The sequence below is a fragment of the Penicillium malachiteum genome, assembly GCF_028827825.1.
Source record: "Penicillium malachiteum strain IBT 17515 chromosome Unknown utg000003l:1.0-4950554.0:1.0-4952489.0, whole genome shotgun sequence".
In the NCBI taxonomy this organism is placed as follows: Eukaryota; Fungi; Ascomycota; class Eurotiomycetes; order Eurotiales; family Aspergillaceae; genus Penicillium; species Penicillium malachiteum.
Genome location: NW_026643096.1, coordinates 3,099,160 through 3,121,406, shown reverse-complemented (window position 1 = coordinate 3,121,406; position 22,247 = coordinate 3,099,160). Strand labels below are relative to the sequence as shown.

The 22,247-nt window shown below is 45.3% G+C and overlaps 7 protein-coding genes across 7 annotated transcripts; 6 read left to right on the top strand and 1 right to left on the bottom strand.

The window, feature by feature from the left end:
- Window positions 1-3,817: 3,817 nt before the first annotated feature.
- tpcD (trypacidin cluster transcriptional coactivator tpcD) lies at window positions 3,818-5,212 on the top strand (the record flags this gene model as incomplete). The annotated part of the gene is made up of 3 exons (XM_057090943.1): window positions 3,818-4,027; window positions 4,086-4,556; window positions 4,664-5,212. 3 exons carry the CDS (start codon window positions 3,818-3,820, stop codon window positions 5,210-5,212), a joined length of 1,230 nt encoding a protein of 409 aa, XP_056945684.1.
- Window positions 5,213-5,521: 309 nt separating this feature from the next.
- On the bottom strand, window positions 5,522-6,607 carry tpcE (Zn(II)2Cys6 domain-containing transcription factor tpcE; the record flags this gene model as incomplete). The annotated part of the gene is made up of 1 exon (XM_057090942.1): window positions 5,522-6,607. One exon carries the CDS (start codon window positions 6,605-6,607, stop codon window positions 5,522-5,524), a length of 1,086 nt encoding a protein of 361 aa, XP_056945683.1.
- Window positions 6,608-12,295: 5,688 nt separating this feature from the next.
- On the top strand, window positions 12,296-12,598 carry N7483_007504 (uncharacterized protein; the record flags this gene model as incomplete). The annotated part of the gene is made up of 1 exon (XM_057090941.1): window positions 12,296-12,598. The coding sequence occupies one exon, from the start codon at window positions 12,296-12,298 to the stop codon at window positions 12,596-12,598; it is 303 nt and encodes a 100-aa protein (XP_056945682.1).
- A 963-nt stretch (window positions 12,599-13,561) lies between these two features.
- On the top strand, window positions 13,562-14,284 carry N7483_007503 (uncharacterized protein; the record flags this gene model as incomplete). The annotated part of the gene is made up of 1 exon (XM_057090940.1): window positions 13,562-14,284. The coding sequence occupies one exon, from the start codon at window positions 13,562-13,564 to the stop codon at window positions 14,282-14,284; it is 723 nt and encodes a 240-aa protein (XP_056945681.1).
- A 569-nt stretch (window positions 14,285-14,853) lies between these two features.
- Window positions 14,854-15,315, top strand: N7483_007502 (uncharacterized protein; the record flags this gene model as incomplete). The annotated part of the gene is made up of 3 exons (XM_057090939.1): window positions 14,854-14,860; window positions 15,005-15,144; window positions 15,202-15,315. 3 exons carry the CDS (start codon window positions 14,854-14,856, stop codon window positions 15,313-15,315), a joined length of 261 nt encoding a protein of 86 aa, XP_056945680.1.
- Window positions 15,316-18,171: 2,856 nt separating this feature from the next.
- On the top strand, window positions 18,172-18,455 carry N7483_007501 (uncharacterized protein; the record flags this gene model as incomplete). The annotated part of the gene is made up of 2 exons (XM_057090938.1): window positions 18,172-18,229; window positions 18,304-18,455. The coding sequence occupies 2 exons, from the start codon at window positions 18,172-18,174 to the stop codon at window positions 18,453-18,455; spliced, it is 210 nt and encodes a 69-aa protein (XP_056945679.1).
- A 536-nt stretch (window positions 18,456-18,991) lies between these two features.
- N7483_007500 (tetratricopeptide repeat protein) lies at window positions 18,992-19,801 on the top strand (the record flags this gene model as incomplete). Its single annotated transcript, XM_057090937.1, has 1 exon — window positions 18,992-19,801. The coding sequence occupies one exon, from the start codon at window positions 18,992-18,994 to the stop codon at window positions 19,799-19,801; it is 810 nt and encodes a 269-aa protein (XP_056945678.1).
- Between the last annotated feature and the right edge of the window lie 2,446 nt (window positions 19,802-22,247).

Sequence of the window (22,247 nt, the reverse complement as noted above, 5' to 3'; positions counted from 1 at the left end):
TTGACTAGTAGGGCGGCTCCCTGGGGGTGTAGGTGTTTGAAGAAGAATATTAAGTTTAGATAGTACCTGTTCTGGATTATATGGTATTAATCTAGTTACTGTAAAGCTGTTTTGAATAGTTTAAGCTTAGAAAGCTTCTTTATGAGTGATTGGATAAGCTTTAAGAAAATCAAGCTTATTAATATAGTTAAAACCAAGCCGTATTTTGTTCTTAATAAGCTGTCCATAAGTATATTTAAGAGGCACAAAACATCTAACATTAAGTGGCTGATAGAGATAGGATGAATAAGCTAATATATAAATTAGAATAATATTATTCTCTTTGTAAATCTGATTAAATTAGGGTGTTAGATGGCTTCCATAGCCATCAAGAATTAAAAGTCAATATTTCCTAAGTGTACATTTAGTTATTCCTAGAATAAAGTGCTTTTAAAGCCATTAAACTCCAATTTCATTAATTATCAATCTATTCAGACTAAATTTAAATCGCCAGTGAAGTGGAAGGCTCTTAAACCAGCCCTGAATAAGAACTTTACCTTTGAAAATAATCACTAATGGAAGGACCCATCTAGATCTACTAATAGTTTCAATAGCTGTTACCTATTCACAATTTCCAGGCTGTAAAAGTACTTGCTGACTGTAATGAACTTGTCAGATTAGGGTGACACCTGTGGGCTAGGCGAGATATACTAAGGAGAGCACGAGGGGGGTAGTTCACTTAGATACAGCGACTAACACTTGAGGAGTGTAAGTCGGACCCTACAGGAATCCCCCTCTATGTGTGGCCGGACTTGGTGCCGAATCCCGTAGACAGTACGGCAATAGATCTGCATGATCCTCAATATAGTGTTTCCTTTGTCTTCCTTGACACTGACCATAGAATTTAGAGTATATAACAACTTTAGTAGTTACTATAAGCCCTATTGTGAATCCAGTCTTATCAAAGTTATAAATATCCTCTGAAAGAATACCATTCTCTTGAATTATCTGAAAAATAAGATTAAACAACTGTGATCGTAGATGGTAAAAGGGCATGTTTGATTAAGTATAGAATATGAGTAGTTTATATACAATCAAACATGATGACATCAGGTGATGTGCGATCATAACCGTAACATGATGTAAGCAAGGAAAGATACATGGTTAATCTTAGGGCGAATATCACACCACTCTTGAACCATTTTTGGATCCTCTGTCTTCACACGCTTATAATTATATTGTCAAGAAAAACGGTTAGTAAGCTCTAAATGTCGTTTAACAAAGTTTGTAACCCAATTCTTGCTAATAGTTTGAGGGGGGGGGTCTGGCCATACGCTGTGAGTAGAATATTGGCCATTTCTTGGATAGTAGCTAGGCGGGGCAGCTCCACGTATATCCATAGATATCACCCATTGGAGAAGTAAATTCTCTTCGTTTTCGCTTAGTTTATGATTGTTTGCGCGATATTCGGAGCGATTGGGATGGCCGGCGAGGCGGCGCTGTAAAGTGGCGCGAGGTATATTAAATTGGCGTGCAGCTTCACGGATAGAGGTAATTTGATCGTTTTTAATAACCTGTATGGCAAGTAGTATTTGGCCCTCTTGACTGCCATTTTTTTCGGGCCGAAACAGTACGTTTTGGTGGCATGGTAGGTGGTTGAAGATGGTTAGACGCGTTCATGACGCGATTCTTTGGTTGGGTGGCCCGCTCGCTTGGGAATTACGTTATAGGGGTAAATTTGGGAGTCCAGATAACCATCCGCATCCTAGTAGCTCAGCGGGCTATCGTGTCTGTCCCGATTTGATTTGATACTATGATACCATAAGACTAGAATGCTGGGACTGAGGGTTGTCAAGCAGCATCAGCGAGCGTGAGACTTGCCTAAGTGGAACACCACCGTGAGAAAGCATGCAGCGGACTATGTGAAAGACTTCTGCGGAGCCTTTTTCTTTTTGCTCTTTCTCCCTATAGTACTCTTATATTTCTATCTATTCTATTAGATTTGTTATGATTTTTTGAAAGTTGAAGCTTTCATCGTTTTCTCATATCGACGCCTCACTTGGGAAAAACATCACGAAATTCAAAAGTCGGGGGTTCGAGACCGGCTCCCCTCATCCTTTTTGGTCAAACACTCTAAGTTTATTTAATGTTCAATATTTTTATTCATAGTTTCTAGGTTTAAACTATGAATTCTGTAGTGGAAAGAGATCAATACATGATTGAATATTTGAAGGGTCTATTCATAAATTCACCAACTTAAAGTTTTACTGCTCATGTTGGAATCTTTCTACTCCGTGCTACATAGTAGCTAGGCCCGCTGATAGTGCTCCGCACTCTAGTATGTGAATTCAAAAGCTACTAGATGACTCCTTGGTGCAATTCTAGTACTATGATACAGAGGACCCTGAAGGTAACGGAAAATATTTCCAAGGTTTGAAAGGATCTTCTGCATCACAAAATGAGCGATCAGTGACGCTATCAGCTGGATTGACTGGAAAACCTGATATGATATACGAACCTGAAATAGCCTGCTGTGGCAGAGTGCGACCCATGGAAACCAGCCGAGAGCCCTGAAGGAATCCGACAGACCATCACATTGTCCGTGGCGAATGACTGACTCATGCCTGATGCTTTATGACGAAGCATCCTTATCAGTGAGAACACATTGTCGATGATATTGGAACTTTGATCGTGCACACCACGGCCATCCCTCCACCCGACAGTCCGCCGATCCGCGTCTGCAATCTGCAATTTCGTTTCCACCGCAGCAGCCGATGTCAACCGATCTCGTCGAGGAGCTGCCTAGGCGCCTAGGCATCTTTGGCAAATGGCTCTTCAAGAAAATCCCGGACCTTCCGTTATGCATTGGCATATGCAAATTTAATATGCTGTGGTCACCCCCTTGCGTCGGCCGGAGGTGTCAGATGCGGAAAGAACTGAGTGGATGTAATTAGGGTCATGGCAGGTTTGTCGGCACGTCTCGGTCCTGTGAAGAATAAATTGGCCCTGCGAAATCAGCTTGGGAATCAAGACCACGCTATTGTCGCGTCACTCGTCCGTTGAACTACGTAAAAAAGTGACCTGGCGCTGGGTGAATCCATTCTTTCATAATCCCCACTCTGTGGCCATCAGGCATGGCGACGAAACTGGCTTTGGATCTTCCAATGTCGGGAATTGGAACATGTTGTTCAAGAGAGATACACCAGCGAGGAGAAGGGGAGTCGAACTTGGGAAGGAGAGAATACCTCACTCTGACATTTGACAAAAGAGATTATGACGTATTCCCGTCAATTACGGATTAGCGTGGAAAAGGCGGGCCGGGACGTCCCGGTACTGAAACCATGGAACCATGGAACTATGTAAAAGTTTGAAACGCGACGTTTGATTGTCCTCGATATTTTCTATATCGGGAATCTCGTCAAAGAGATAATTCCAAGGCTAGTGCATGCAAGCTACTGCCGGGTTATCTATGCCCCGACACAGCCCCTGCTCAATATCTGCCAAGATGCCAAGAGTCCATGCTGATCATTACCTGGTGTCACTATTCATTGCGGACCTGGCAGCCATAGTGACTAGCCGTTTGGTTTGAATTCGATCTTGAAGAAGGTTCAATAGGGCTTCAACTCACATTTTGGCTGTGGTGATCTTTATAAAGTGAGAGCCCCCATCTCCCCACTCCTTTCCCCTCTTTCGGGCTCCGACGATGTGTCCGAGAGCACATGCGCAGTGTCGCTATCCGGCGGGGGCTAGTTGAACGTGAAAAGTCAAGTTTTTCATGGCTGTCATGATATATCTACTACACTGCCAAGTTGACATTGGCAATTAGGAGTGAGGAACTATGGACAGATTCGAGGGACACGCTCGTCAACTCTCTGACGCAGCCCAAGCTCTAGCCACATATTGCAAGTTACTCCATGGTCAGCCCTTTGTCTCCGCAAATGCACCATCGGAAATCCAGCAGGCGCGACAATCGATACTCAGCAGCATCACCCAGATCCAGACTCTCCTCAACGAGCCGGCAGACTTTCTCCAACAACTGGCCATAAAGGTTGCTTTCTCTTCTCTCCTTCCAATCCGGGCCTCCCTGAAGTTCTAACGATACGCAGAACCAATATCTTGCATGCATCCATTGGCTGGGTGAATTTCAGGTCCTTGCCTGCATCCCCCTATCCCACAGTGTCCCATTCGAAGATGTGGCTGAATTGGCCGGCATTCCCGAGCCGCATCTACGTCGAGTCGTCCGTATGTTAGCGACGACGGGATTTCTGCAAGAGCCCGAGCCGGATCACGTTGCGCATAGTACAATTTCATCACAGTTTGTCACGCGACCCTCATACCTCGATGCGGCGATGTTCCTTGCGGAGACGGCCGCCCCAGCTGCGCTGCAGATGCCCGCTGCCAGTCGCGACCCCGCCCAGGCGTCTTTCCCGATGATTACCGCTGCTGCACCGCAGCCTAAGGTCCGACGCCAGTGGCAAGCCTATTTACAGTATGGGTTGGGCCACTCCGATTCCAATATAGGAGAGCTCTTGGAGCAATTTGATTGGGTGGGTTTAGAGGGTGGAACTGTTGTGACGGTATTTCGCTCTCCGTAATCCCCCTTGCAGTCGGGGTCCTTTTGCCTACGCCGAGACCTATGTAGAGTGCTGGATGCCTGAAAGAATCTGAAGACTGACAGTTTTAGACCGGAGCCCGCGCCATTCCCGTGGTTCGCAATCTAGCAGATCGATATCCGACACTCGGACAACTTATTCTCCAGAGCGATGGTGATCTCCAGCCTAATGGGACATCCCCTCGTGTATCCTTCCAAAAGCGATGTCTTGGCTCATTGCAGAATGTTCCCGACGCGGATGTCTACGTGATTGGCCTTCCATCACCATCGCTTGCCCTCCCTGTCTCGGCCATTCTCGATCAGATAGCATCTGAGCTACGCGCCCATCTACATATTCTGCGGTCTGACCGACGGCCTGCAATTTTGCTCCTCGCAACTCGACCCATGTCCGATCATATTCCGGGGACCGACTCAGCGGGTGAGCTCATTACTCGGCTGCACGACTTGTCCCTTCTGCAGCTCGCCAATGAGCGGGCAATGGAGATGACCGAGTTAATGCATGTTGTCAACGGGATTGGGGATACAGCAGGCTGTCTTGGAGTGGTGCGCCGGATAACTATCCCTCATATTACGGATGCGTTGCTAGAAGTGCGATATCATGCGTATGCTAGCGACCAATAGTTTCACTCTTCTTTCAAACTACATATACCATACACCATGTACCTTCTCTTGGCTTATAAAAAATATTTTCATCACAGCATAGAATGCATAGATTCAAAGATCTTTATCAAGTCGCAGACCGTGACCGTTTACATACTATGCATACTAATAAAAGCAGCTCGAGTGCCGGGAAGACTAACAGTTGACTAGTCATTGAGTGATTCATTAAAAGAATTTGAAGATTCGTATATAGTATATTCTAACCTGACCCACATAGTGAAAAACAGACATCCCAAATTTGAGTTGAATGAGTCTAAGTCCCCTTGAAAATCATCTCTTCAGAATATCAATAATCTCCAACGATAACGCCCGAATCCGCTTTCTCAAGTCTAGCTCTAACTGATGCAGAACCGCCGACGAGAACGGCTGGTCCCCAGTATTATCGTCCGTTTTATACCGCCCCACCTTTGCAGAAAGTGCGTTGACAAGCTTTTGCACACGGTGTAATTCACTAAACACAGATTGTGCCGTCAAACGCGCGGGATCCTCTATAAGCGATCCCAAAGAATGCAAATCATTCCTTGTTAAATCCGAGTTCAACCCCCTTGCGGCAGTGCCATACCAACTCATCACTTTGAAGGCCGCCATAAACACCATAACTAGTAAGAATCCATCATTCGCACATGAGCAGTGAAGGGTTTGTGTGATAGCGTCGACAGTCCGGGCATTGGTGGCCACGATGGATTCCGTTGTGGGGTCTTGTTTATATGACGGCGAGATATGTATTCGTGTACAGCTTGCTGGGTGAGGGGGTATTAATTGGCGAAACAAGTCCAGAGAAGCTGCAAGACAGCCGCATGGCCACTCATTTTGGTTGAATCGTTCGTTCGTCAAATCACTTAGGTTGGGGTAGGTCGTTGATAACGAGTCGTTCGGGATAGCAGCAAATTTGTCCGCAGAGAGGAATGAAGCTTCAAGATAACTTCCATTGGCGCTCCCCTGTGCCGACAAATTGGAAGATGCAAGCAGGCTATCTGAGGAATCGAGGAGGGGAAACGAGCTGGGTGAGCCCAAGAAGGAGTCAAAGTCGACCGTCAAGTTCGTTAGGTCGGCTAACTGATCCGAGCTAAATTCATCTAACCTCGGAATTGGAGTACCCGACACCGACCACTCGGGGGTATACAGGGGCGTGCGCTGAGGTGAATTGCTAGATGTAGTACCGCTTCGGGGCCGAGCCTTGTCGTGCTTACGTCCGGCACGACGAGTGACAAGATACTCGCAGACCAAACCCCGTTTCGCACAGCGAAGACATGTTGGTTTTTCCCGGTTGCATTTGACCTTGGACGCCGAGCAAGCATTGCAGCTGTCCCGCAGCTTGGGACGACCTGGGATGGGAGCGGTTGGATTAGACGCCATGGTGGTTGGTGAGGAAGAAGGAGCATAGATGGACTCGGATGATTCCTCTAGAGATCTGGGCATATGCTATCACTTGACAGAGATACCAAGTGTATCTGAGTCTAAACTAGAGTTTTGGCATGTCGTAAAAACCTTGGAAAGGCTCTTTTTACCCGCCAATACATAAGAGGATATGAAATCCGATAATCATCACGGACAGTGCATCGATAGGTGCATCATAGTTGGTAAAAGGATATTGTGACCCCGCTAAGAGGGTGTTAAATCAAAATAAAACAAGCAGGGCTGACATCTTATTTGTTAAATTGTATTGCAATGCGTAATACATCAGAAGAACAATGCTTCATGCCTAAGATACAGGGATCCTGGCCTCCATGTATGCGCCCTGGAAGCAACGTGTGCCCACATGTGCAGATTACCAGCTCTCCACACTTTTCCAGGTTGAACGAGCAAATCCCGCCAGTGAGAATGCATATACGACATTTTGAATATGTATAACATAGAGCAATTATATAACTGGCAGAAAATGACCGTGAATAAACGAGCAGTCAGAAAGTCATCCAAATAATACATTGTCTTAGTACCCCTCAGTGATGTGGCAGTGGACAATTGTCAAGCGCTGCACCTTTTACGACCGGGCAGCGCAAGCGTACCTGAGATCTTCTGGTTCACCTTGCCCAGTCGAAAATCTGGAAATTATTTCCCTCGATCGTCACAAAATAGCTAGGATCTAGTACCTAGATGAATCAGATGTAAACTTTACAAATTCATAGCTATTGCTTGTCTATTAATGCTAGTAGTATGCGTCCTATCCTTGATGAGGTACCGGATGCTGTTGTTGCGTATGATGAGAACTTTATTCCGTACTCTTCGAGACTCTGAAGGTTTCAATTGTTTGAAACGTAGTAATTAATAATCTCTAAATTGCGACTTTAGAGTGAAGATTAACCCTCAATGTGGATTTGAATGAGGCATAGTAACTTGAACTGATGATGATCAATAGGACAGAACTGCGGAGTGCCACCCTGGCAAAGAATGAAAACGCATATCTCACTAAATATCATGTCAAATTGCGAGTGGAAGAACCAAATCGGGTTATCGAGTTTGTATTGAAATAACGCAATTGTTCAACCTTGAGAGTAAAGAGGGGAATAAAAACGTTCAGCCAGCCATCTCCTTCAAAGATGGTTCAAACAGGTGTTGAAAAGTTTAGGAGACCACTAGAAAAGTGGAGTCCATTCTTCCGCATCGTACTGGCTGCCTCATTCGAGTTTTGAAACATTTTTAAATAGGGAGAACGTCTTTGGCATGACGATAGCTGTGAGTGAGTGGAATAATCCGCAGAACATACGGCATGCGATCCCCACGGCGGCCCGAATGGATGAAAGAAGGCGAGAAAACATCCTTGATGTACAAGATAAGATATTTCATCCAAACGGACTATTTCTAGACTTCCGCGCATCGCAGATCGTGAGGATTTTCGCCACCTTAGCAGTTGAACTCGGAGGCTCCCTCGGTGCTAGGGGTTTGTACAGGCCGAGCACTTGAGAGTACATACAGGAATCAGGGAACCATCCCATGTTTCTTTTTGTTAACCTCAATCAAACGCCACAAGAGGCATGAATGGCAAGTGAGCCATTAAATTATCTCCGATCAAATGGGACCACGAGTTGATGTCAGAATTCTATCTTCAACCACTCACGTGCTATTATTTAAATCGGACTGAATTGGGGACGAAGTAGACGCGTCAACCCTGAAATAACTCAAACCTGCATGAGGAAGCATAAACTATTGAAATTGCTTCTTCCAAAAGACACCTGGCATTGACCTAGCATCCATACCGCAAAGGATCACATAAAATTGAATATCTGAACTGCCAAGGATAAAGCGAGGCTGATGCAAATTCTATGGAGTCATGTTTACACTTATTGGGACCGACTACCCGGATAAGCCTCAGCGTTGTTTAGGTGATAGATTTAAGGCTAATAATGTTCTTTGCTTTCGTATCAGGTAGCGCTGGCAATCTGCCCAAGTACCCGTGAACGATCCCGAGTTCGGATTCCGAAACGCGAGAGAGGCTGGCAGTATGAGACAGATGCAGCCACCCCGGTCGCCCGTGCATCACCGGGAAAAGCCGAATCCTGCTCGGGTAATTTTTCTTAGATTATAGATTTCAGAGCACGTTCAAGTTTTGGCTTGTGGTTCTACATTCTTCAATTGGAGATCACTTGCATGAACGCTCCCGCAATATGACACTACTAGTGGTACTAGTAGGTCTTGATAACGAGATTCCTCGGACAAATGCACATGGGTAAGATGGGAATAAGTTAAGACCCGCTATTGAGATTAAGATACATAGTTCTGGGCACTAGGAACAGGAAAATTCTGCACTATCGCGCCAATATGCTGGCTGCACATTGAACGAAGGAGGCCAAGCTCTTGAGACTTCAGGTTCGTATAGAAGGCCTACAGTCACGATGAGTTTACACACATTGCCAGCCCCACAGTCGGACAACGGAAGATCCGGGCTTGGAAGAGACGATGTCGATCTGCCGAGATCTCACTCCTGAGTGGGGGTATTATACAACCCAGTGGGGCCGTCCAATCTTCACGGTGTGACCTGGCCTCTCTCATGCTAGCACTCCCCTTGGCAGTCCTGGAAGTACACCTCGGGAGTCTGTCACGAGTCCTTGACGCGACCGATAGATACCTTAAAATATTCCTGGATGTGTCAATATTGCTGTTCTCTTCATCTTGGATGGATGATCAAAATAGTTCGCTTGCAATGACCAGTGAGTTTAATCATATCATAAATTGCAACCGTTGCAGCTATTAACGTAGTTCCCGGCCGACCGGAACAACCGGCCGTGCGGAACACCCCATCGAAAAATCGCGTCTTTCAACCATCCTCCCTAATTCAAACACCTACCATGCCACCAATTCGTAACTTTCCGGCTGGAAAAAATATCAATCAAGAGGGCAAGGTCCTATTAGCCCTTGACGATATCGAAAATGGCCGTGTCACGTCTCTCCGTGCTGCAGCGAAGCTATACGAAATACCACTTATCACACTACACGCACGTGCCAAAGGCCGAACCTCACGCGTTGATAAACGCCCATCTGGTCATAAACTGACCCAGCTAGAAGAGGATTTACTTACTGAATGGGTTATCTCTATGGATACACGTGGTGCAGCGCCTAGGCCAGCTGCTGTACGTGATATGGCCAATATTCTATTAGCTGCACGCGGTAGCGACCCCCCCACCTACCGTTGGCAAGAATTGGCCATCAACCTTCATAAATCGACGTGAAGAGATTCGGACATGCTTCTCTAGGCGATATGACTATCAACGTGCCCAAAACGAGGATCCTAAGTCTATACGGGAGTGGTTTACATCTGTACAGCGTGTTATTGATGAGAATGGTATTCAACCTGAGGATATTTATAACTTTGATGAGACAGGCTTTGCAATGGGTCTTATTTCAGCACAGAAGGTTGTAATACGAAAAGAATACTACGGTCGGCGATCCATTTTACAACCTGGAAACCGTGAATGGGTGACGGCAATTGAAGCTATCTGTGCAGATGGCTATTCGTTACCACCATGTGTGATTTTTAAGGGAAAGGTTGCTATCGCTAGCTGGTTCGATAACCTTCCAAAAGATTGGCGATTCGAAGTCTCAGCTAATGGCTGGACTACTGATGAGATTGGTTTACGATGGCTAGAAAAGCTATTTATCCCATCAACAAATTCACATGTCCGTGGTCGTTTTCGGCTATTGATTCTTGATGGCCATGGAAGCCATCTCACACCCCAATTTGACCGAATCTGTGCTGAAAACAATATTATCCCACTATGTATGCCTGCACATTCATCACATATTTTACAACCATTAGATCTTGGTTGTTTTGCAGTGTTAAAACGTACATATGGTCGTTTCATAAGCGATCTTGCACGTACAGGCTATAACCACATCGACAAGCTTGATTTCTTAACTGATTTCCAACGTGCCCGGCTAGAAGCTTTTCAGCCAAAGACTATCCAAAATAGCTTTTTAGCTACTGGATTAGTACCAATCGATGCTGAAAGAGTTCTTTCTAAATTGAATATTTCTCTTCGAACACCTACACCGCCAGATAGCCGACCAAGCAGCAGATCTAGTCAATTTACACCTAAAACACCTAGAACTGTGGTTCAGCTTCATAAACAAGCTTCGATGCTTAAAGGTCTTTTGAAACAGCGATCTAACAGCCCTCCAAGCCCATCAAAAGTCATGCTGGATCAGATCATCAAAGGCCACTCCATAGCACTACACAACACCGCGTTACTAGCGCATGAAAACGCCAATTTACGTGCAGCGAATGAGAAGAAACGACAGAAACGCAACCAATCAGCTAGACAGATACCATGTGAAGAGGGGCTGACCGTTGAAGAAGGCCTACAGCTACTTGCGCAGGTGGACTTACCTGTTGAAGCATCTATGGTCGAATCACACACCCAGGTTGAATTACCTATTCAGCCGAATCAGCCAGTCCCTAGGGCTCAGCCTAGGTGTATTGGATGTAGAGAGGTTGGACATAAGATCAATGTATGTAAAAATCGTATTTATAACTGAATTTATTGGTGTTGGGTTAAAATATTTGAATTTGAATTTGTCTAATGGTGGTAGGTGTTCCGCACGGCCGGGTGTTCCGGTCGGCCGGGAACTACGTTAGTTATCTAATCAGCCAGGCCGCTAACATAATTCCCGGTCGAGCGGCACACCCAGTCGAGCGGCACACCCAAAACACATAGTAAATGCGATAAATTACTACCGCATATCTCCACAACCATAAGCTATTTTTACTTGAATAATAAGGTATATACTTTTATAAAGCTTTCAAAACGATCAACCTCGGTCTTTAGTCATTTAGATGATTATTACGATGCTTTACCATAAAATACGACGTAATCTTGACATGGGTGCCCTAAATATATATATCTCTGTTGACACTTGCACTAATCTTTCTACACTTCACTAGTACGTTAGAAATGCTGTCTAGATTATGTGCCTCTGATACCTTATTATGAATAGATATGGTTGTGGAGATATTCGGTAGTAATTTATCGCATTTACTATGTGTTTTGGGGTGTGCCGCTCGACTGGGTGTGCCGCTCGACCGGGAATTACGCTACCAGTGGGAGATATATGAGGTGCAAATGTGAGAGCTTTACAAGAAAGTATCCCCTGAATAGGTCGGAGCGAGCCCTATTGAAGAGATCAGAAGATGTGATTGCCTCAGACAGCTGGAACCACAAGTCCACTAGTCATGGTGATCGTATGCGAGCTCTTTGCGCCAAATACCGACTGGTTTACTGTTTTGATCAATATGTACTGGAGGACGCTCCGACAAGTGGCTATACGGAACGTGTTTCTCTATCTGTTGGACAAGGAATTAGTCGACATCGGTTATCTCCAACTCCCCATCGGAATAATGGCCTGTAGCGATGCGAGCTACTGGTTTACTCGATTCCTCGGTTGCTTCGATGTCATAGCTACTCAAGCGGATGAGGGGTGGAGCGGAAAAATCCCGGGTCAAGGAGTGGAATGGTTTAACTGACATAAACTGGTATGGCTCTTTATCTAGCACCCAAATTCAATCTCCATGATGCAAGATACTAAACTTTCTTTTTCAGGCTGGCTACTATCATGGTACGGAGCGGATCAAACTTCGCATCCGTTGTTCGTGCGATTCAGGCTAGTGGTATTCTGAGTGATGTGCGCCAGGAGAAGTACGAGCGCTTCCAAGAGGACTTTTCATACGAGCCCGATATTGAGAAAGACCCGCACGATCGACTAGGAAGTCTTAACCCAGATGGAAGCACGCCCCCGGGACACAATGTCTTTGCGTTTTGGTTGCCCCACGGTCTTACCAATGATCACGACGTCCGTATTGAACGACTTTCCCGCTCCACTCAATGTGCGCACGATATCGAAGACGCATTTAGATAAGTCGAGAGTCCTCCTATCGGCGTGCTTATTATTGACTTTCAATCGGTCATGGAGCCGACACCTACCACGCAGGATGACTCTCATGTTGAAGACGTGTCCGATCTGCCAGGCATGGAGAACAGCATTGTTATCCGGGAACAAGATTGGCAAAACGGATCAAAAAATCAGGATTTGGGAACATTCTGAGGTGAAAACAGGGGGTCACCGGCAAAATAATTTGAAGCGAGAGGGAAACAACATTCAGACAAATGTGCACAACCGTCTAAACAACAGGCATATTTTTGATTTGGGGCTCACAACAGAAAATCGGGAAAAAAACGAGGGAAAAAGAAAAGAACAAAAAAGGGAAAAGAGATTTCCGCCTGAGGCTTTCATTTTGTCTTTGGAAACATGACTTCCAATATTGATACTACTAGGAGTAGCATTGAATGCATGGAATATCATTCATAAATCCGTATATACTACTAGATATAGTGTAATCGGCTAGATCTGCTACTATACACTCACTTTTTGAATGCAGGTGATATCCGTGTATTTAGATGGACCAGTTCAAGTTCGCCATGGTATCTAGGTGTGGGGCTAATATTCTGTTTCTCTTTTTGTTTGTGGTGGATAGTAGGGATAATGCAATAGAGAACCTTGGAAGATTGAACTATGCATATTTATTCCGAGGTTTACTCTTCGATGCCAGTGGTGGGGCTCTCGGCGTGGGCCTCAGCGGGAGCACATCCAGGGGCAAATCAGATGGGGAAGAAATATGGCGAGTCATGAACGGAAATCAAATACGTGCATCTCGTGAAGATAAATTCTCCAGTTCAAAGTTCATGTGACTTAAAGGTCCCGCACGAGAAAACCAGCCTTTTGAAATTCCATCGTCATCCCTGCCTTCCGTTCCTAAACGCGCTTACAGCCCCTCCATTCTTGGGGAACAGTGCCATCCAAGTTCAACAAGATATATTGATCATGCCCACGGAATACCTGGCCGGGCCTGAAGAGCCCGATGCCTTGAGCGAGCAGCAACAAGGACAACAGTCACGCCTCCCCACCTCTCAAGGGGAAGATCATCATACCTGGAAGAATCATACATGTGTGTACTGCGGGGTTCGAGCCCCGTTGACAGCCGATAAAGGAGGATTCAAGATCGACGTGGAGGAGTTACAAAGGGAGATTGCGCGGACAAAAAAGCTCGTCCAGTCGATTCTGGGGAATATTAAGAAAACCAACCATGTTATCTCTATTGGCGATTTCGATGATTCAACGACTACACGTGCGTCGACGAAGGGGAAAAAAGAGGAAGAAAAAGAATTGGCTTCAGATAAAGCTTCACACGTCGTCCCAGCGACAGCGGAACTTGAGCATGAATCGCATGAGGCTCAGACTCCGCATTTTGCTGAGGAAGGTGTGATTATAGAGCCACAAACCGAGGTTCATTCTTTAAGGGAAAATAGTACGAAGCTTGAAAAGGATTTGAGAGAAAGGCAGTCCAAGCACGAACATGAGAGACAAAATTGGAAGGAAAAAACAGCAAAACAAGAAGCCGACTCTCAGAGCCTCCACCATCAGCTCCAAGGGTACAGTGTCAAGCTACAGGATGCTGAATCAAGTTTGGAGAAGCTAAAGGATATCGTATCCAAAACAAAAGGAGGAATGAAATTGAAGCGAGGCTATCTTTGGTCTGGAAGCTGATAATAGAGCTTTCAAGAAAACAAACACCAAGCTCGATTATCAAATTCGTGGACAACGACTAGAAATCTAGTCTTTGACGCGGCGGCTCATAGCTGAAGAACAGGCAAATAAAGAATGGAAGTACAAGTACGTGGGGTCAATCTAGCCGGTTGCCTACTTTGCTACGTAGTGTTGGTTTCAATCCTTCCCCTGCACCAACCACCCAATTTGGTCTTGAATGCAGCTATCTTGCCTCACTTATTTGTGGCCTCACTTATTTGCGGGGAGTCCGAAAGATGGTACCAAATGGGCTGGCTGAGAAAAAATCTTAGGTACTTTTTACAACTGGCCTATCTTTTACTTTTTATGCAGCCTCGACGGCTATGCTACCCCTCCAACTTGGGCGATACCCAGACGGGTGCTGAAGTGAGGAGAATCCGCAAGTGCCTTGCATATATATTGTTGCTTCTCGTCTGGGCAGTCGCAGTACGACCGATTGTTTACCTCTCAGAACAATAAATCCAGCCCCGACGGATCTCCAGGTCTCCTAGTATACATTTGCCAAGAAGATCGACCCTACTAGTGTCCCCATGGCAGGTTTGTAAAAGCTCTCACCCATCCTTTCATTCAGCTCAATTCCCAAAATTTAATTTCTAACCCAGTAAAGAAGAAAATCCCCCCCCACAAGTACTGGAGATGGAGAAATCGATAGAGAAGAAAAGATTCAAGAACCCCCTCCAGTCGCAGATGCACCGGACGCTGGTTCCTTGAGTAGCAACGGAGCCAAATCTGAAGGAAACGCTAGCAGGCAGCCCAATGAGAAGGAAATCGAGCCTTCAGTATTGGACAAGGTCAAAAGCTTGAAGAAACAGACCACAAGTGTCAGTGGAAACCTTGTACCATTAATGCGCGATAAACTACGGTAATTGCAACGCGAGAAAGTCGAATGGGAGAAGGAACGGCGCGAACTGAAGGAATATATTGCTGATCTCGAGTCAGCTGTCACTGATGCTCATTCCCAGCTGAGCAAGATCAATGAGCTGCTGGCTTAACATCCAGGTTGAAGCAATCTCAAGCTGCCTGACGTTGTTATAACGAGGGGATTAGGTATGGTTACTATTGTATGGTCGGCGGCTAAACAGCTACGACCTCCTGTAAATAGCCGAAAGTCTCCAAATGTCACAGCTACCAGATTATACTCCGTATTTTTATAAATAAAAATTTTGTTGACCGTATTTCAGGCGCAGGATGGGTTAGATGATTCGTTGGACTTTGTTGGCTCCCGAGAGATCTGCATTATGCATGGCTGACGTGTTGATCAAAAGTCGCTGCAGACGGCCCGAGTGATATTAGTGGCTGATTCCAAGCGGAACTGCATTTGTTGCATCATGATGGTTTGCTAGCAACACGATGTGTTCTATGCCTTGAATACTTTTGGGCTGATCCGGAGTCAAGACTGTACTGGCCACGCACGGCCCCATTAGGAGAGCCGATCTTTTTAGAAGCTCTTTTCCACAGCTTTTTTATTTTGAAATTGATCCATTATAGGCAGACTGCTTTGGATCTGGAAAACATCTTGTATGATCAGAGCCACGAAAACGCGGAGCAGACGAATCAAGGGAGCCATGATTGCTAGTACAGTCAAGCCATACGCTCCACGCTCAAGAGTCTGGTTTTCGCGGGATTATTGGCAGAGACGCCAACATGCATTGCTAGTACCGCAGGTGTAATGCATGCTGCTGTCGCAGTCAAGGTGGCGACCCACATATCACTGTGGGGATATTACGGAGTACGTCTCAGTGAATTCCAAGTCGCGTTCGTACTGAATTAACACGAAATAGACGTCAAGTAGTCCTCAATTGTCTAGCTTCATCTGTTTGTTTGGATATTACTCTCAGAGCTTGCTGGAAATAGCTGCATTTGTTGCCTTTTCGACAGGTTGACCCCACAGGTACAGGAGAATGGCTTAGATCTTGATGTGCCCGACAGGAATTTCCCCACAACGGACGCATATAACTCATTCAGTCAGCTACACGACTCGTTGAAGCAGGGATCTGGTGGATTGGTGCTTGGGAAAGAACATGCCCGCCCATCAAAGATGATTCTGGATATCATTTACTAGTAATAGTTACACCCCGTTTTGTCATCTTGGCTTGGCTTCCAAGGTTCTTATCCGGCCCTCAGACTTCTTTTTTTCTTTCTTCTTATCCTGATCGCCCAAGCAGTTGTTTCAATGAGCTATTCTAACATTACTCTCCAAACCTTTGATCACTTCAATACTTGTGAATAAATCGTCAAAAATTTTAATTCTTCCATTCTATCCTCGACCTGTGATACGCTCTGCAAAATATCAACAACTCTTGGTATGTTCCGTGTACATAGACTACCTCTACCGAGTCAAGTTTCCCCTATTCTGCCATTATGAACAGCCGTGAATATGGCTTCAATTCAGTATACAGTCGGGAAAGTCAAAGTGGCCAGAAGATCAAGTTGCAATCCTGAAAATGATTAAAGAATGGGATTTCTGACCGCTTGCAATAGTATTGTGGCCATTCATGGATTGGATACTAGGTCGCCGGAAACATGGACGTTCATCAAAGAGAATGGAACCTCCATAAACCGGCTGGAAAAGATTCTACCCAACGCTTGCAAAAACGCCAACATCTACACCTACGACTGGCAGGCAAATTTCCGGAAGGAGAGTTTGCAGGCGAGTTTGAGAGAGCATGCAAAGACTTTCCTAACACTACTTTGTGATAGTGAGCTTGCTAAATCTAATAATGAATCGTAGGGCCCCATTATCTTCATTGCTTCCTGCTTTGGAGGGTGACTATTGGCTGAGGTATTTTTTCTAACTTCTTGCAAATTTCCCAGCAACATTTTGAACACTAACCTCATTATTCGTTGTGTCTTCAAATTAAGGCAATATCCCGTGCTCAATTTCTAGGTCAACTCGAGTCTGAGAAATCAATGTTGCATTTTTTGAATGCAACATGTGGCATCCTTTTTCTTGGGACCCCGTTCAGAGGATCTGGCGCTGCTCGTGTGGCGCGATGGGCTGCTCATTTGAGTCAACCCTCTGGCAAACTGGCATCGTTGAAGCTTATCCGAATTCTGAAGCAAGAAAATGAGAAGCTGAATGAAGTGCGACCCAATTTACTCATTACTACAAGAGAGTTTCAAATTCCAATCTCTTACTATTACGAGTTGATAAAAACAAACTTGCTTAAGAAAGTCTTATCATCCTTCCTTATCCCTTGGACCCCCAGGATTTGGTCGTTTTTCTTCAAACCCATGCTCGTAAGACCAGAACTAATTCCATGTGACTTCTTACGTGGCATGACACTGATAGTTGAACAAGTTGGTTGAAAAGGGATCTGCTTCCCTGGATGACCCTAACGCTATCGGACTCGGAGTTAACCATGTACGCCTCAACAAGTTCGAGAGTGAAACTTCCCACAACTATCGCCTCGTCAAATCTGAGATTCTGAAACATCAGGAAGGTATAAGAAGCCTCATGGAGAGGCGTCATGAAGGTATGTCTGCGGCTAGGGGTATACTGGACGAGAATTAAGCATTGATAAAGTAATGACAACCACAAGCTTCCAAACAGCTCATTCACTTACCCCACCCTCAAAGTCCTCAGTTCGTTGGGCGGGTCGAATTTCTGAAGAGTTTGATCAATTCTATTTGCGCCAAACTCCTCCGGTGACAAGGACACACGAACGAGTATCTGGGGCCTTGAAGGGATTGGTAAAACGGAGGTTGCATTGGAAGCCGCGCATCAGCTTTTTAAAGTGGAAGATGACATTGGAAAACCAGTTTGGTCTATTTTTTGGGTTTCGGCCAGCACCGAAGAGAGTCTGAACGAGGATTATCGCGCTCTCGCTAGACGTCTCCATCTAAACATGGATTATGACAAGTTGAACGACAAAGACCTAAGGAAACGTGTGAATAAAAAGCTTGGTATGAGACCGACAGAGTGGCTCTTTGTTGTTGATGATGCCCGAGACTGGCTAAAAGACAAAGATTTTCCACAGGGCGCAATGATTATATACTTGTGACTGCTGGAGATCAGAGGGTGGCACAGGAGATGGGCAATGCTCGGAAACTGGAGAACTTCAACGAGCAGGAATCCCTCAACCTATTCAAGCAAGCATTCGAATCTAATTGTCAAGAGAAATTACGCTGAAGAACTAGTGAAGGACTATCTCAAGCTCCATCCCCTGGCTATCAAACTGGCATCGCAATACATAGCACGACAAGGCATCCGCATTAAGAAATACATCCAGACTTGGGATCTGGGCGACCAGGAGAGTAGCGATAACTGGGAAATCACACATATTGTGAAAAAGTGTTCGCTATCTCGATCAACAGAGTTACGTCCGAAGACCCTGATGTCTTTGCAGTTCTCGGAAGGATTGCATTCCTCGATCAGAAAAATATCCCCATATCGCTCCTGAAGGGACTGCAGGACAAGAAAGGTTCTCTGATCAGTTTAAAAAAAGTATTAGATGTGCTAGTATCCTACTCATTCATCACAAGGCGTCAGAATCCGGAGTCGACTCCAAACAGCACCGATTCAATCAATGTTCATGAGCTTGTCCAGCGTGCCATTAAAGATCGCTTGAAAAAGATGGAACTCATGACCAGAAAGTGACGGCAGAGGTCATTTCACTCGCAGAGCGGCTCAAGTTGCCAACTGCGCATACTAAGCACGAATGGAGCATGGAAATAGGTCATGTGAAGTCCGTTCTGCAACATGCGGAAAAGGCCTATCAAAGTGCAGAGATGAATTTTATGCTGCCCAGGATCTTCAAGTATGGAAAGCCTGGGTGGTATCTATATTATGTCGTTGGTCAGATGCATCTCTTGCTTGGCGACCAAGAACAGGCAGAGCACTATCACCAGAAGGTGTTGCACTTAGAACAACGAGATGTGACAGACAAATCTTTCCAAGCTCCTGTTTCGACTGAACATGTTAAGCGCATTCACGGGAAAGGAATAAACCAAAACGCGACTCTTAAGAGGTCGGACAATCCGTGCTTAGAAGACTACCTTTCCAAGCTCTCAAACGCACTGTCTCAAGCATCGGCACGTATAAGCAAGGGCTCCTACCTCGAAGCAGAAGAGCTACTCAGGAAAATATCCCAGGAAGCGCGAGAAGAATTGGGCAAAACTCACCCTCTTGCAATAACTGCTTTGATCCGTCTCAGTCAAACACAAAGTGTTCGAAGTTATTTCAAAGAAAGCGCAAAGACATTTGAAGAAATTCTCAATTTGCAAAGGGAAATGCTGCCAAAGAGCCACCAAGGACCACACAATATCTATCGTGGTATCTTCACAAGTCTAGAAACCTTAGCCTTCACCTATCAAAGTTACGGCGACTTTGTATCCGCCCAGGAGAGGCTAGAGCAAGCAATCAAAGTTCTGAACGATCATCTTAATAATCCTTGGGCTATAAATTCTTGCAAAAAACACTTGAGACTCGTGCTTCAACAACAGGGACGACAGAAAGAAGCCGAAGAGTTGAAGTGAGATACACTGACAGAAAAGAACATTTGAATTCTTGAGCATTTGAGAATGGCCATGAGAAAATGTGAAACGAGTTGATTAGACCATATTCTTACATCCTTCCCTGGCATTTGGTTGAAGCTTTATATCCATGAATTGGAGCGGGTGCCAGCCTCTCCCGAGGTCGTTCTCCTATCGAACCATTTTTGTTCCTTTCTCAATATTCACGGATAATACAACGTAACCGTACAATGTGCTTTTGGAAATTCTCGACTGGAGGAGAAAAAAATATAAAAACATACAACAGTCAGGATTCGCATGTGGTCACCCACCATACTACTAACTGACCGGCGTGTGGCTTAAGTATGGCTGAGCGGACGGGAAGCCCTGTTCTCCACACCCTGTGGTCGTATGTACTAAACAGTAGAAGACGAGGAATCATATTTCAACTAAAAAGATCATCTGGGTAGCACAAGCTCAGTCTGAAGCCCTACTAGTTAGTATCAAGCTATGAATACCTAATAAGTGTGGGACCCTGATGCATTTCCGTGTGCAAGGCTCAATTTTCTGATAAACTCGAAGGAAATATACACCTGCACTCGATACTCCATATATTCTAAGCGTCGCCATAGCAACGAAAACATGCCAGAGGTACAAGTGCCGACGAATCAATGATATGCGCAAACGCCACACTACAGTGGATTCCTTCTCCCTTTTCTGATCTGTAGTGCTCCTAAACCATCGAAAAGTGGCGTTTCGGTTCCAGATAATCAAGGGTACGGAATCGAAAAGCGCCTTAAATACATAAATTAAAAAGAAGAGAAAAGAAAAGGAAAGAAAAGGAATAGCGAAAAGGGATAACGAAAAATTGGGATATTTCTATTGAAGTAAAGTCGACTTTCGACTTCTCTAACATGAAACTACTCGGCCCCAACTGTTTTTAGGCATTAGCAATGAATTATATGTATGTATGGATGTATTTTCCTTCAGCTGACATTGCGTCCCTTGCTGTGGACCCCACAAGACCTCGGGACTTGTCTTGCCGCTTACGCTGAATCCACCAGTCTGTATATACGGAGACAAGACGTATGGCTGCCCATGTGGCTGAATGGGCTGAATCACCTGGGTGAGGAAACAGTTAAAGCAAAAGTTTAATCAGTTTACCACTCAGCCCTGGAGGCGTACATAGTACTTAAAGATCGCAGAACTCGTATCTTTGGACTCAGAGTCTTCACAGTACATACATCCAACTTTCTCCACTCAAAATTGCTGTGACAGCCTGAATCAAACACCACAATGCCACGACAGCACAAAGCTGATGCAGGTGATGTACATGACCCCTCCCTCTGTCAATCTTAGGCTCCATCCACTGATAATGATATGAGCGCTAGGACACCTATATCTGCGATACCGATGGCTACCGGCTGCAGGCGGGTTGCTACTACAGTATGCAGTTACCTGACGGGCGTGCCTTGTGTATGCTACCTCCTATGGACCCCACATATAACTACTATGGCTACGTGTGCTTCGGACCCTACCATTCTCTCGCCTTCTCTATCGACACCGAAAATTGGGCAAGTGGACAAGATGTGAAACCAAGAGTGAAAAAGCAGCCCCAAGATACCGAAGAACATGGCTTGTACTGGGGTGTCGAGGGGGTTGTTTGGCATTTGCTTAAAATGGCGATGGCTTTCCGTGCCAATCGCGCGTCGGGACGAACATTTCTCTGGATGCCCTGTTATGAGGGAGGTCTTAAACTGGGTGATACACCTTGCCTTGTTGACGAAAACTTCGGGGACAAGTATTATCCTTTGCTGCATGTAGACCGCCCCAGGGCCGACTCTGCCGCAGATGATAAACAGCTTCCAGAGGACTTCGAGGTGCAGTTTGTGTATCAAGGGGATATCGAATAGGTTTTTTGATCACTGGCAAATGTGCATGCTTGAAGAGGAGAGTACCTCCGAGGCTGTGGTCACCTAGCGCCCACGATTTCGGCGCCGGTGACTTGCCACTCGATTCAGTCCTCTTTAGGGCAGTCTGGGCAGATATTCCAACAACCTAAATCTTCAGCTTGCATAATAAAAGGGACACTTCCGCAACTTGAATAGGTTTTCGCACCAAAAACACTACCAGGACTTTTTATTCCCTTCCACAAGCTTGGAATATCATTTCTTCAAATTTCAGATTTCTCATAATAAGACCTATACTAATCATAAAACCGTTCTTCGCCTTTGATGGAATGGGGTAATCTTCTGCTTGCTTATCTAGTCCAGTCTGAACTTCTCTGGATCTGCCATCGCCCAAATATTGTATCTCTCGGATCGATGGTGGATTATCATGCAATTTGTTGAAAGAATTCGCATCTGTCAATCGAGAGATGGACTCTCCAGTCAATACTCCGGCTTTTTTAAGCTGAAAAGCCAAGATAGAGACTGTAGAACTCATGGCTGGTTTCTGGTTCTTATCTCTC